This window comes from Orycteropus afer, unplaced genomic scaffold (genome assembly GCF_000298275.1).
Source record: "Orycteropus afer afer isolate SDZICR_OR568_19922 unplaced genomic scaffold, OryAfe1.0 scaffold00477, whole genome shotgun sequence".
In the NCBI taxonomy this organism is placed as follows: Eukaryota; Metazoa; Chordata; class Mammalia; order Tubulidentata; family Orycteropodidae; genus Orycteropus; species Orycteropus afer.
In genome coordinates, this window is record NW_006922064.1 from 2,195,605 (window position 1) to 2,210,667 (window position 15,063).

General features: G+C 38.4%; 1 protein-coding gene across 1 annotated transcript in view; it reads left to right on the forward strand.

The window, feature by feature from the left end:
• LOC103209129 (serine/threonine-protein kinase Nek1-like) overlaps window positions 1-15,063 on the forward strand; it is a gene marked incomplete at its 3' end in the record, with an annotated part of 135,627 nt that overhangs the window by 19,606 nt on the left and 100,958 nt on the right. Inside the window, exons 3-4 of the mRNA XM_007954908.1 lie at window positions 3,384-3,481; window positions 11,305-11,388. Of these exons, the coding sequence (XP_007953099.1) occupies window positions 3,384-3,481; window positions 11,305-11,388 (182 nt within the window). The remainder of the gene's footprint in view (window positions 1-3,383; window positions 3,482-11,304; window positions 11,389-15,063) is intronic.

A 15,063-nucleotide genomic window follows, 5' to 3' on the forward strand; every position in this document is an offset into this window, starting at 1 on the left:
CAAGATAAAAGAGCTGAACAGAAGATTTCAAAGAGCAGCTCAAGAAGACAAAGTCAATTATTATAATGAAATGTGCAAAGACCTAGAGTTCGAAAATCAAAGAGAAGAACATGTTTGGCATTCCTCAAGCTGAAAGAACTAAAGAAAAAGTTTAAGACTCTAATTGAAATATTGGAAGATTCTATGGGCATAATATTGAATGATGCAAGAAGCATCAAAAGAAGATGGAAAAAATACATAGAGTCACTGTACCAAAAGTATTTGGTCAGTATTCAATATTTCAGGAGGTGGCATATGATAACTAATAGGAGTGAAGGAAGAAGTCGAAGCTGCACTGAAGGAATTGGCAAAAAACAAAGCTCCAGGAATTGACAGAGTACCATTGAGATATTTCAACAAACCAATGCCATGTTGGAGGCGCTTACTAGTTTATGCCAAGAAATTTGGAAGACTGCTACCTGGCCAACTGACTGGAAGAGATCTATAGTTGTATCCATTCCAAAGAAAGGTGATCCAAAAGTATGTGGAAATTATTGAATAATATCATTAATATCACATGCAAGTAAGATGTTGAAGATAATTGTAAAAATGGTTGCAGCAGTGTATTGACAGAGAACTTCCAGAAATAGAAACTGGATTCAGAAGAGGACCTGGGAACAAGGGATATCATTGCTGATATGAAATGGCTGAAAGCAAAGAATACCAGAAAAATGTTTACTTGTGTTTTTTATTGACTTGCAAAAACATTCGACTGTGTGGATTATAACAAATTATAGATAAATTGGGAAGAATGGGAATTCCAGGACACTTAATTGTGCTTATGAGGAACCTATACATAGAACAGGAAGCTGTTGTTTAAATGTAACAAGGGGTACTGCATTGTTTAAAGTCAGGAAGGGTATGTGTCAGGGTTGTATGCTTTCACCATACTTATTCATTCTATATACTGAGCAGATAATCTGAGAAGCTGAAGTATATGAAGAAGAGCATGGCATCAGTATTGGAGGAAGACTCTACCAACCTGTGATATGCAGACAACATATCCTTCCTTGCTGGAAGTGAGATTGACTTGAAGCACTTACTGATGAAGATTAAAGACTACAGTCTATAGGATGGATTATATCTCAGCATAAAATGAAACTCCTCACACCTGGACCAATAAACACCATCACAATAAATGGAGAAAAGATTGAAGTTACCAAAGATTTCATATTGCTTGGATCCACAGTGAACACTCATGGACGCAGCAGTCAAGAGATCAGATGTTGTGTTGCCCTGGGCAAATCTGCTGCAAAAGACCTCATTAAAGTGTTGAAGAGCAAATATGGTACTTTTAAGACTAAGGTACACCTAACCCAAGCCATGGTAATTTCATTCACCTCACGTGCTTGTGAATGTTGGATAGTTAATAAGACAGACTGAACAAGAGCTTTTGAGTTGTGGTGTTGGTGAAGAATACTGAAAGTATCATGGACTACCAGAAGAACTAACAAATCTGTCCTGGAAAAAATGCAGCTGGAATGCTCCTTGGAAGTGAGAATGACCAGACTTCATCTCAACCTTCTTTGGTCATATCAGAAGAGACCATTCCCTGGAGAAGGATATCACGCTTGGTGAAGTGGAGAGTCAGTGAAAAAGGGGAAGACCCTCAACTAGATGGATGACACAGGGTGCAGTGATGGGCTCAAGTATAGCAAGGATTGTGAGGATGGTGCACTACTAGGCAGTGTTTAGTTCTTTAGTACAAGGGGTTGCTGTGAGTTGGAGCTGACTCAATGGCACCTAATAACAACAACATCTTTTACAAAGTACTGGCACATAGCTGGCACTCAAATGTTTGAGTGCAGGAATGCAAAAGAGGTTAATAATTCCCTCATAGAGAAAATACTTTTCTGTTAACTTTATATATTAACTAAGGATTAATCCCCAAAGATAAATATTTTTTGTTTCCTGAGAAAAATTGTAGAGTTCATGTACTAACAATCAAACATTTTATTTCTAGGATTGCTTCTCCATCCCTTTTTCAGGTCCTGTTTAATCTCTCTCTCATTCTCTCTATCTCTCATACACACACTTTGAGTTTTTGTTTTTTGTCTCTTGATAGTTTTATACATCTTTTCATACTTGGACATGGTACAAAATTCTAAAGTGACAAAACAGTAAACAGAAAAAGTTTGTCTTTTATTCATATCTTCAAGCTTCAGATTTTCTTTTTCTGGAGTTAACCACTTTACCACTGTCTTCTATTTTCTTGTAATATTCTAAACATTAACCAGTATACCTAAATAATAGCATATTGTACATAATATCTGTTTTTTGCTTTGGTATCACATCTTACACATATTTTTTTTATAAATACCAAATTGTGCTTTTTATGTTTTTCTTTTGTGTGTTGTTTTTATCACGGTTGTAATTCATTTGGAAAATATATTCTAACAATTACACAGTCATGCAGATTCTTAATTATCTTGATCATTATTCCTAATACATATTTTCCTAATACGTGGCACATTAGAAGCAATATATAAAAAGGGGATAATAAGGACTATGAATGACAAGACCACTACCACAAGGTGCAAGGAATTTGTACTGCTGAAAATAAGGAAATAAAGGCCAGGTACAGGTAATAATAAAGTGAGAACTGAGAAAACTGGCCTGTTGGTTGTGATAGTGCCACTACTAAGTAGTGATTCAATAGATGTTAGATGTGATATTGCCCACTTTTCCTTTCTTGAGGGAATGGAGAAAGAAGTGTTCTATTCCTGTCTACCCATGAGAAGAGGTGTGGAAGTACTTTTCTCTGTGAACTGAAAGATCACAATGAATAGGATAGTGTCACATATTCATGTTTGTTCACAAATTATATACAGCTGTAAAAAGTGAGTAAAATGAAAGAAAGCCCTAAGAGAATAGAGACTGTGTCTTATTCACTGTTGAATGTAGAGTTCATTATAGCACCTGTTATTGCACTTGTTTGATAAGTAATTAGGTGGATTAAAAAAGCTGAAAATAACTGTCTGTGAAAAATAGATAGAGAAACATGATTTTATACATAACTTTTAAAGAAATGTGTCTGTTGAATAAATTCAAGAATATCTGTTCCAGGGATGTTTAGGTCAATATGGGCAGCACCACTATCCAATTGGATGGTGTATTCTTGGTAGAAAAATCATTAAAGATGGAGTTGTCTGTTAACCAAAGCTGCGTACAATCTCTGTAACTAGGGTATAGTTTCTTTGCAACTTAATTCTTTTGAGTATGGTTTATTTTATTTTATTTTGTTTTACAGCTGCTACCTTTCAGTAAACGTTTCAGTACTTTTAATTTAGCTCTGCCTTTGATATACATTTTTATAAAATAGGATGTAATTTTATGTTTTATAGAAAACGGCTCTCTCTACATAGTAATGGATTACTGTGAAGGAGGAGATCTATTTAAACGAATAAATGCTCAGAAAGGCATTTTGTTTCAAGAGGATCAAGTAAGTTATCATGTAGGAGATTGACTTTTACTTTATAATGTCATTGATAAGTAGTTCAAAATGAAACTGGAATATTTAAGTTTATGTATATATCTATTTTTAACTACAAATGCTAATTGTAGCATGTTATTATCATATCCAAATTTTTTATCAGTCTCATTTCTGTTCTCAATAGCTTCCACCTTAGTTTAGTTTTCCATCTCATTTCCAGACTGTAATAATTTTGTTATATGTGTAATAGGCATTATGTCTTATATGTCTTGTAAGCAACCCTGATGGCATAGTGGTTAAGTGCTTGGGTGCTAACTGAAAGGTCAGTGGTTTGAACCGATCAGCTGCCCCATGGAAAAAAGATGTGGCAGTCTGCTTCCATAAAGATTACAGCCTTGAGGAATGGTATGGGACAGTTCTACCCTGTCCTGTAGGTCACTTTGAGTGAGAATTGAGGGCAATGGGTTTAGAACAGGCTTCATACATTGTGTATGTGTGTGTGTGTGTGTGTGTATCTATATTTATGTATCTATCTATCTATCTTAATTACTACTTTACACTGGTTAATTCTATATCTCGTCAATCTGGTTTACTGCTGCCAGATCATATCTTCCTAAAATGTGACTTTTACCTGGTAACCCTAACTTTAGAAGCCTTGCATTGGCAACTGCATTAAATTGAATCTTCTCTGTTTGATATCAAGAATGTCTAAAATATGTCCTATTCTACCTAAGTACCCTTATTATTTTTATTTATTATTCGCTAATCTGCACCCTTTCTTCATTTATTTAGTAGATATTTATTGAGTGTGTACTTTGTGTTAGGCACCTGGCCACTTTTGTATTATCACATTCTCTTCACTGTGTATTTATTCTAATTATTTATTTTATTTTGACAATACATTTTCTACAACTCTGTGCAATTAACATTCTACCTATTTTTCTTTTTAAAACTCTGCTCAAGCACCAGTCCCTTTTAAAATTTTCTATAACTACTCCAGTTTTCCTCCCCCAATTTCCTGATGTATTTTTCACTACCACTCATTCTTAATTACATTCTTTACATAGGAAAATGGTGGGGCATACTGTGCTCAGACTATTGGATTTTTTGGTCTCTTTCAATTTTTATAACCCCATAAGTAGTGGTAGTGTAGTTGTTCTATGTAATAGATAAAGATTCTAAAAGAGTTTAAGTAACTTGCCCTAAATCAAAAAGTGTTTGAACATAATTTTGTTTAACTACAAAGTTTGTGGTGTAATGCCTAAGGCATTTGACTCTAACCAGACGGCTGGTGGTTCAAACCCACCAACCACTCCTGAGAAGGAAGACTGAGCAATCTACTTCCATAGAGATACTGCCTTAAAAATGGAAGGAGGGGTTGCTATGAGTAGGAATCAACTTGACAATAGTGAGTTTGGGTTTTTTGGTTACAAAGTTTGTAAAATTTTCTTTTTGTAAATATGAAATAATCAAAAAGTTCAGAAGAAAAATCTTTCTCTACCTGCCCTTCTCTTAGATTATCACTATTTTGGTGTATTCTTCCCGACTTTCTTTCACATGTACATATATAAAATCTAAAACCAAAACCAAACTCACTGCTTTCAGGTCGATTCTGACTAGACATTGTTAAAAAATGGTATATTGTACATATCATGCTGTATCTTGGTTTTCTCACTTGAAAATTTATCTTGACTTTGTCAATCCATGTAGATCAGTTATATTAGTTTTTTCAGTTATTTCATTTTTAATTGTATTATATTCCAAAAGCCAAAACCAAACCTCTTGTTCTTGTGTTAATTGTGACTCAAAGCAACCCTGTAGGACAGAGTAGAACTGCCCCCGTAGGGTTTCCAAGGCTGTAAATCTCTACAGAAGCAGACTGGAATATCTTTCTCCTGCAGAGCAGCTGGTAAGTTTGAACTGCTGACATTTAGGTTCGTAGCTGACCACTTTACCACTGCACCACTTGGGCTCCTTGCATTATATTCCATTCTACCAATACCTGTACTTTTTCATTTCTTTTCCTCTGATATTTTCATACCTCATTTCCCTTCCCTTCCTCTCCATAGCAGTTATACCAATGTGTTTAATGTCTGTATGCATTTTTGCAAAAAGGCCGTATCATTGTTTTGTATACTTCTAAATGCCTACATGTTGTGCTATATTTCATTCATTTTACTTTCTCCCTAAGTACTGTGTTTCCTGATCCATCTGTTTTGCTTTGTATACATATGTTGCTTCTGACTGCTATGTGATGCTCCATAGTTTTCATCCAAGCCTACGCTTATTTTTGCTACATTATACACCCATCTTAATTGTTCTGAATAATTTCACGTTATAATTGTTTCCCTAACTAGGTTATAATTTACTGTAGAGCAGAGATCAGTTTTTGATTATGTCTCCTTGGGCTATTTAGTAAAAGCTGAATCTACAGTAGGCACATGTTGGCACAAATTATTGTTGGTTGATCATACTGTACAGATGGGGACTTTGAGGTTTTTGGCAGTAACTTGGAAATATGATCAAGTGAGATCTTGAGTTATACTCTAATTAAATACTCTGTAGTATAAAATCATATTTCTCAAGCTTTACCTACCTCATGTTTCCACAATTAAGTCCACTGGAAACAGCACAGGACTTGGAGTAAGAAGACTTAGATTGAGTTCTTGCTCTACTATGCCAAGGAGGCGGCATCTTCTGGCCTCCTCTAACTACACAAGAGGAAGATCACCATTGGAATCACCATCAGCAGCCCAAAGCCTGTTCTTATGAGGTCAGACATGCTGCTACCCTCCACCCCTCTTACTAACCTTGACACCAAGGCACCCACCACCTCTCTGCTTGGTTTAATAATTGGCTGCAGTGGCCACACAGAACTCACAGATTATGGGGTTTATTAGAGAAGCAGTAGGCTATAATTCAAGTTCAGGAACACTCTCAGTCTCTCTCAGCCAGCACTGTCTCTCAGCTGGCAGTCTCAGTTGGCCATCTTCCTCAGTTTCTCTCAGTAGCATGCCTCTCTCTCAGTAGTGTGTCTCTCGTGTGTCTCTCTTTCAGCAGCACATCTCTCTCATGTCTTTCTCAGTAGTGCATCTCTCTCAGCAGTCAGAGAGATTCTGCCTCTAGGAGGGCTTCTTTTGAGCCTGGCATAGTGGCCAGAACTAATGAGTCCCAACATCAGAGTTCTATACACCTGAGAGAGAGTGAACTTTCCCAGAAGATTGGGTTGTGCTGCCCAGGTGGATGAATTTAATAAGCAGCTACTCAGCTGCTCACGGCAAAGTGGGAGTTACAAAGACTATGGCTATAAAAGCCATACCATGTAATTTACTACACCACAGGCCACCCCCTGGCTTTTCTAGCCATTATACCTTTTATACTTCAAAAATTAACAACCCCTTCACCATCAGTTTGAGAATAACAACACCCATGAAAGCCTGTAAGCCAGCCACTTCGTGCCTTTATCCACCCCCATTTTAGATAGCCAATTTCTAATTTGCATGTCCCCATCAAACCAGTTCTGGTAGCATAGTGCCTAAGGCACTTAACTGCTAACCAGAAGGCTGGCGGTTCAAACCCACCAGCCACTCCTCGGAAGGAAGGTTGGGCAATCCTACTTCTGTAGTGATACAGCCTCGGAAACCCAAGGAGGGGTCACTATGAGTCGGGGCCGACTCGACGTCATATAACAACAACAACATCAAACCAGTACTCTGAGGAGACAAGCATGTTCTTTTCTCTCTGGAGAATCTTCTTGTTCTGCTTGGAACTTTGGGCATCTGCATACATAAACAAGCGAAATCCAGCCCAGCACAAGCCATCAAATTGCAACAACTTACCACCAGCTCAGTGTCAAACATCTTCCTCTTCGTTTGGTCAGGTTCTGGTCAGCTCAGCCCTAGCCATCCCACCTAGATCATGGGTTCCTGCTGCCAAGTTTGGGAGTCACACTCTTCCCTTCACTTCAGACCAGCCAGTATCTTCTCTCTCTCATACTGAGTCTTTAGGGACTAGTGCCACAAACTCATTGCACTTCAGAACAGCCAGCCCTTCCTCTCATCCCTAATCTCCATGGCCTAGGTCAAAGAGTACCAAACTCAGCCCGTTTTTCCATTGCTGCACTTTTCCCATTTCCACTCTTCAGGTGGACATGCGAGCAACATACAGGGCCATCTACTCACCAGCTTCCTTTAACTTCCAGTCTACAAAGGGGTTTCTCTCATGGGCCATGACTTTCTGCTTGGATGCACCCAAAGCCTAACTGCTGGTTTGAAATTAAAAAAGCCAGTCATTTATTTTCTCTTCAGGTCCTATCTTCAAATGCAAATCTTCTGTTTTCTCAGTAGTTCTGGGTGGGTCTTTTCAAATGCAAATTTACTCACTCAGCAGGTTCCGGGTAGGGGTCAGGTTTTCTACCTAAGCCTCCTGTACTCTACACACAGGTTTGAAACAAAACTTGTGTTTCTTCTGGGCAAATTCTGTTTCCTCTTTTAACATATCCAATCAAGTGTGGACTGAAGGCGGCCTTATAAGCTCTCTGTTATCCATACCCCATAATCATTTCTAATATACAAGTATGTAAGAAAACATTCAGTGTCCATAGTACATTCAGATAAGCACATAATTCTTTTTAAGACATTCCAGTTTCATCTCTTCACCTTGATTATCTTCCCATTCTATGTATATGGCCTTGGACCTTTTGCTGGTTATAACCCAAAGCCCTAGCCTCTGGATCAAGTATCTCCTTTAATAGGTAATACCAACCAAAGTAACCATCTAAGAATCTAGTTTCACTTCCCAGGCCCTTTCCTTCATTCTTTTACAAAGTCTCATACTTCTGAGTCTGGAGTTACTGCAGTGAATCCCGCTGCTTCTGACACTATCTGCCAAAGGGGTAAGGAGTCAGAATCTTCTGAACTCTCCTAATTACACAAGAGGAAGACAGAATCACCATCAGCAGCTGAAGGCCTGTTCTTATGAGGCCAGACATGCTCCCCTCCAGCCCTCTTAACTAATCTTGATACCAACCATTCCTTCCGTGGCACTCACCACTTCTCTGCTGAGTTCAGTAATTCACTGCAGTGGCCTCACAGAGCTCACAGATTATGGGGTTTATTAGGGAAGCAACAGGCTACAGTTCAAGTTCGGAAGGTAGGCTCAGTCTCTCTCAGCTGGCTGTCTCTCTCAGCCAGCCATCTCTCTCAGTCTTTCTCAGTAATGTGTCTCTCTCTCGGCAGTTGTCCCTCTTGTGTCTTTCTTTCAGGAGCACTTCCTCTCATGTCTGTCTCTCAGCAGTGTGTCTCTGTCAGCCAGCAGTCAGAGAGGTAGATTCTGCTTCTAGGAGGGCTCCTTTTGAGCCTGGCAAGATGGCCAAAACCAACTAATCCCAACATCAGAGTTCTACACACCTGAGAGTGAGAGTGAACCTCCCCAGAAGATTGTATCATGGTGCCCCAAGTGGATGACTTCACCAAGCAGCTACTCAGTTGTTCAGGGCAAAGTGGGAGTTACAAAGACTGTGGCTAGAAAAGCCATACCATGTAATTCACTACATCACAACTGCTTGTGAGTTTAGTGTTTATTGACAAGTTACTTAACTGTTCTGAGATGATTTCATCATTCATTAATAGGGATGCACCTGCCACGTGGCCTGCTTCACTGTTGTGGTGAAGGGCAAATAGTAATGTATGGTGGTTGTTGTTGCTGTTATGTGCTGTCGAGTTGGACCGACTCATGGCGATCCCTCCTTGCGTTTCCAAGGCAGTATCACTACGGAAGTAGATTGCCCAACATTCCTTCTGAAGAGTGGCTGGTGGGTTTGAACCACCAGCCTTCTGGTTAGCAGTCAGGTTCCTTAGGCATTACACTACCAGAGCTCCCAAAAACTAAACTCACTGCTGTTGAGTCAGATCTGACTCATAGTGACCCCCTCTTTGGGTTCTGATGTGGTAGAGCTATGGAAGTAGATTGCCCAACCTTCCTTCCAAGGAGTGGCTGGTGGGTTTGAACTGCTAGCCTGTTAGTTGGCAGTCAAATATCTTAGGTACTATGCTACCAGAGCTCCTTAATGTATGGTAGTGAAGGTCAAATAGTAATGTAGAAGGAGCTCTGGTGGTGTAGTGCCTGAGGCATTTGACTACTAACCAGAAAACTGGCAATTCAAACCCACCAGCCACTCCACAGAAGGAAGACTGGGCAGTCTACTTCAATAAATATTTACTGCCTCAGAAACCCAGTGACGGTCGCTAAGAGTTGGAATCGACTCAGTGACAGTGAGTTTGGCTTTTGTTTTTGTTAGAATATAAAGTGCTATTTTTTTTTTTTTTTTAGCAGTTTATTGTTTGTGCTTATTTTCACCTCATTTGCTATTAAATGCTGTGACCATCCACTATAAAGTACATTGATATTGGTTCTACTGTAGGATAAAATATCTTAGTATATAGTGATAACTGTATGTGTGTATATGTGCATGTATGTGAATATATCTCATCATACTCGCAGTTATTATGGAGATCTATATTATGTACTTTTGTCTATCTCTGAGACTATTCATAGTAACTATATAATTTGGTAAGTCTGTTTTTTAAATCAGTAACATTTTTTCAAACTGTTGTGAATAATAAGTTTTGTTAGCACAAATAAAGACATCATTTATTTCAGTCTGCTTAAAAAGAGACAAGGCTATTTAAACAAAAACATATTACTGCTCTTTGGGCTTTAAAGCAAAAAAGCTTAGAGGGTAGAGGCCAACTGTATTTTAGGCTGTAGATTAACATCAATTAAGATGGTATTGTCCATTTGTAGGACAGAAATGGGGAACAGGAAGACCTGTTAAACAAGGTCATTCTCTAAATTCTCAGGCTGTTGTCTTTAATGATATTTCCTTGTTTACATCTTTATTGGACAAAAATCTACAAGATAGTAAGGAACTTGACTTAAGTCTGTGACTTTGGATCAGTAGTAAACAAGAAGATAAACTAAGTACATTCCCCTAGACAATCCTTGAGTGGCCTTTGCCCTTATAGAGTACTGAAAAGATCTTTCATAGACTATTTTTACCTTGTTTCCAAAGTTAGGAGTGAAGTACATATTGAGCCTTTTTACTTCCAAATGCCCAACCCCAGAATGTGTTTAAATATGGTGAATGTCGGGAGAGAAAAAAACCAGAGATGCATGACATATTTCCAGTCTGATTTTTTCCTTTTCTGGTTTTATTTATATTTAAAAAAATATATATAGAAAAAAGTGCATATAAAATAACAAAGGAAAATCACAGTCATGCTACTTTTAAATATAAATTATTTTTCATTTTGAACTCTTCTCTTGAAGTTTCTTTCCATGTTTATTCCAATTTAAGAATTGGTTCAGTAGCAGTCTTTTACCTTTTAGAGTTAGAATTTGCCCTGTACATACTGAGTGCCATGTGACCGGAATCTCTATTTAATGTTTAAAACCCCAGAAACCCATTCCAGTCGAGTTGGTCCTGACTCAGCAACCCAACAAGATAGGTGTAAAACTGCCCTATAGAGTCTCCCACTCTGTAATCTTTATGGAAACAGGCTGCCACTTCTTCCTGCCATGAAGCAGCTGGTAGGTTTGAATTGGTGACCTTTCAGTTAGTAGCCAAACACTTAACCACTGTGTCATCAGGGCCCCTTCTATTTAATGTTAGTAGAAACAAATTAAAAATAAATTGTAACCTAAAAATAATTTAAAGAACTTGCCTTTCCCTCAAACTCAGATACTCACAATTCCATTTAATGGTCAGGAAAAGACTACTTTACTATGGAATGTAAACTTAAAAAGAAATAATTCTGATTTTTTTATCTTAGATTTTGGACTGGTTTGTTCAGATATGTTTGGCCCTGAAACATGTACATGATAGAAAAATTCTTCATCGAGACATAAAATCACAGGTATGCTTATTTTACCACTAATAACTGCTAAATGGATAAGGACATCGAGTCTATGTTGTCTTGGGCCACAAAATTTTGTTCTTTACTTTTCCCCTCTTCACTATTATCGTAGAATGCTCTGCATCTGCAGCTTGTAGTAGGTCTTCTGTTTTCTTCCCATATCTTTCTCTTTCTTGGTTCACTACTCCATTGTGATAACAAATCCAAAAAGTAGGTGTGTCAAATACACTCCAACATGTATTGTGTATTTTGAGATTTTGCATATCTATAGGGAGCTCTGGTAGCATAGTGCCTAAGGCACTTGACTGCTAACCAGAAGGCTGGCGGTTCAAACCCACCAGCCACTCCTCGGAAGGAAGGTTGGGCATTCCTACTTCCGTAGTGATACTGCCTCGGAAACCCAAGGAGGGGTCACCCGCTATGAGTTGGGGCCGACTCCATGGCAAATAACAACAACAACATAGATGTCTTTATTTCATTGTTTTACTTTAATAATATTTTGGATATAAACTTCTAGTTTGGACATTGTTTTCCTACAGAATTTTAAAGATGTTGCTCATTTGCCTTCTGGATTCTAGTGTTGCTTTTTTAGGAATTAAAAGTCTTTTTAATTTCTTATCCTTATTTGCAGTGTTGTTACTTGGTGAGGTTCAGTTATCATTTGTTATACTGTGTGCTTTTGATCTGAGAATGTGTATTTCCTCATTCCTGGAAAATGTTCAGCTGTATCTTTTCAAATATTGCTTCTTCCTGTCTCTACCTCTGTCTCTACCTTGATGGTAGTGTTCTGGATCTCCTTTTAGACATGTTGGAACTTCTTGATCTATCCCTTCAAGTATCTTATTTGTTCCAGTGCCTAAGGCATTTGACGGCTAAACAGAAGGGTGATGGTTCAAACCCAACAGCCACTCCGCGGGAGAAAGACTGGGCAATCTACTTTGGTAAAGATTTATTGCCTCAGAAACCCAAAGGAAGCGCTTTGGTGGTGTAGTGCCTAAGGTATTTGACTGCTAACCAGAAGGCTGGCAGTTGAAACCCACCAGCCACACCTTGGAAGGAAGATTGGGCAATCTACTTCCATAGAGATACTGCCTCGGACATCCAAGGAGGGGTTGCTATGGGTTGGTATCAACTCGATGGCAGTGAGTTTGATTTTTTGGTTTTGACTGCAGTGTAGGTAAATTCCTCAACCTACCTTCTTGTACACTAACGCTTTTCAACTTTGTGTAAATCAGTGTTTATCCCATCTGTTTTCTTTTATTGTAATGGCTTTTTCTCTCTAGGATTTCTATTTTTTTTTTCACATTTCTTATGTTCTTATAGATGCTTAATTTTTGTTTCATAATTTCTTGTTCATTTTAAATTAATACTCCTTCATTTATCTCTTTTTGTAATTTTGTAACCATATTTATTTTAAAGTTTTTCTTGGACTTTTTATTAAAATTAATATCTTTCTGGAGTAAATTCTTGTTCAGATTGATTTTTTTTTTTTAATTGTGATTTGGGTGAAAGTTAACAGAGCAAATTGGTTTTCCATTCAACAATACATACACATTTTGTTTTGTGGCATTCATTGCAATCTCCACAATGTAACAGCACTTTTCCCACTTCCTCTATGTGTTTACCATTTCCCTTCATCTTTCTTGTGTATCCCTTCCTGCCATTTTAGCTTTATATTTATATTGCTCTTTTGATCTCATATAGTGATTGATTTAAGGGAGTACATACCTTCCTGATATTACTGTTCATCTTATAGGCCTGGCTATCATTTGGCTGAAAGTTGAGCCATGGGGGTGAATTCATTTCCAGGCTTGAAGGGTGTCTAAGGGCCATAGTCTTGGGGTTCTACCAGTTTCTATCAAACCAGTAAGCCTGGCCTTTTTTATGATTTTGAGTTTTCTTACACATTTTTCTTCTACTCTGTCTAAGACCTCCCATTGTGAACATATTGTTGATTCTATTAGCTGTTTTTGTTCACGTTAGATTTCTTATTTATTTATTCATTTATTTTCTTGTCATTTGGGTGAAAGTTTACAGAGCAAATTCACTTTCCATACAGCAGTTCACATACACTTTGTCTCATGATATTGACTGTGATATACCACAATGCAACAGCTCCCCTCTGATTTCCTCCCCATAGTTACCTCTTCCCTGTGACCTTCCCTCCATGCACTCCTGTCCCTTGAGCAATGTCCCTGTGCATACACAGCCCTTCTATTCCCCTATGATTTTTCTCTGCAAGGAGTGTATCTACCTAGTATAAATGTTCACCTTATATGCCTGTGTTTTGTTTGGCTGGAAGCCACAGGTGTGGGTTAAGTTCCAGACCTGAAGGGCAGCTAGGGATGATAGTCTCAGTGGTTCTGTCAGGCTCTGTCAGACCAGCAAACCTGGTCTCTTTTTTTTTTTTTTCCAAATGATTATGAGTTTTGTTCCACATTGTTCTCCCTCTGTCCAGGATCTCCTACATAAATCCTCCTCAGAGTGGTTGACAGTTTTGTTCACATTAGATTTCTTTATGTGTATAAGAGGTTTTTTTTTTTTTTTTTTTTAAGGCTCTTTTTGTGGGAGGTGTTTTGTCTATAGCTCATCCATCTTCACATAGAGGTCTCATGGTTGCCTCACTTGAGCCCTCTCAATTCCTTGAGTAGGAACTACAGAGGAAATTTAGTCGTAGTGTCAAGGCTGTGTGTCTGTTTATTTATCTCCTTAGGCTTGCAGTTTCCTGTAAAGCCATATTCCCATAATAAGGAGTGGAAAGGAAAGGAACAATGTCGGTAGTTCCATATTCCTATCTTTCCTACTCACAAACACTCCCAACCATCTAAACCTATTTCATTGCATCTTAACGTCATCTCAGTTCTGACTTAAGTCTCCTGAGTGTTAGGGAGTTAAGTTCTTGTGACTCCATAAACTCCTGGCTTCCACTGTTTTCCTAGAGCATACAAAAAAAAACAGAAAAACAAACTCACTGCCCTCAAGTTGGATCTACCTCATAGTGACCCCTCCTTGGGTTTCCGAGGTGGTATCTCTGTGGAAGTAGATTGCCCAATCTTCCTTCCAAGGAGTGGCTGATGAGTTTGAACTGCCAGTCTTCTGGTTAGCAGTCAGATGCCTTATGCACTATGCCACCATACTACTACTCACTGCCCTCAAGTCGAATCCGACTCATGGCGACCCCTCCTTGGGTTTCTGAGATGGTATCACTATGGAAGTAGATTGCCAAACCTTCCTTCTGCTGTGTCATTGTAGGAGTTCTTTATTTTTTAATGCAAAATAATTGGGGAAATTATTGGGAAATTTTAAGGTTAATTTGTTACATCTAGGCTAGTTAGGAACTTGCACAGTTTTATTTTTGGGGGGAGAAGGTGTAGTTTCATGTTTTTTTTTTCTTTCTTTTATTGTGATTTGGGTGAAGATTTACAAAGCAAATTCACTCTCCATACAGCAGTTCACATATACTTTGTCTCATGACATTGACCACAGTTTACCATAATACAGCAGCTCCCCTTCCACTTCCTCCCCATAGTTACCTCTTCCCTGTGTCCATCCCTCCATGCACTCCTGCCCCCTGAGCTGTCTCTCTGTGCATAAGCACCCCTTCTTTCTCCCATGATTGTTCTCTCCAAAGAGTGTATCTACTTGAGGTAAATGTTCAGTTCATATGCCTGTCTT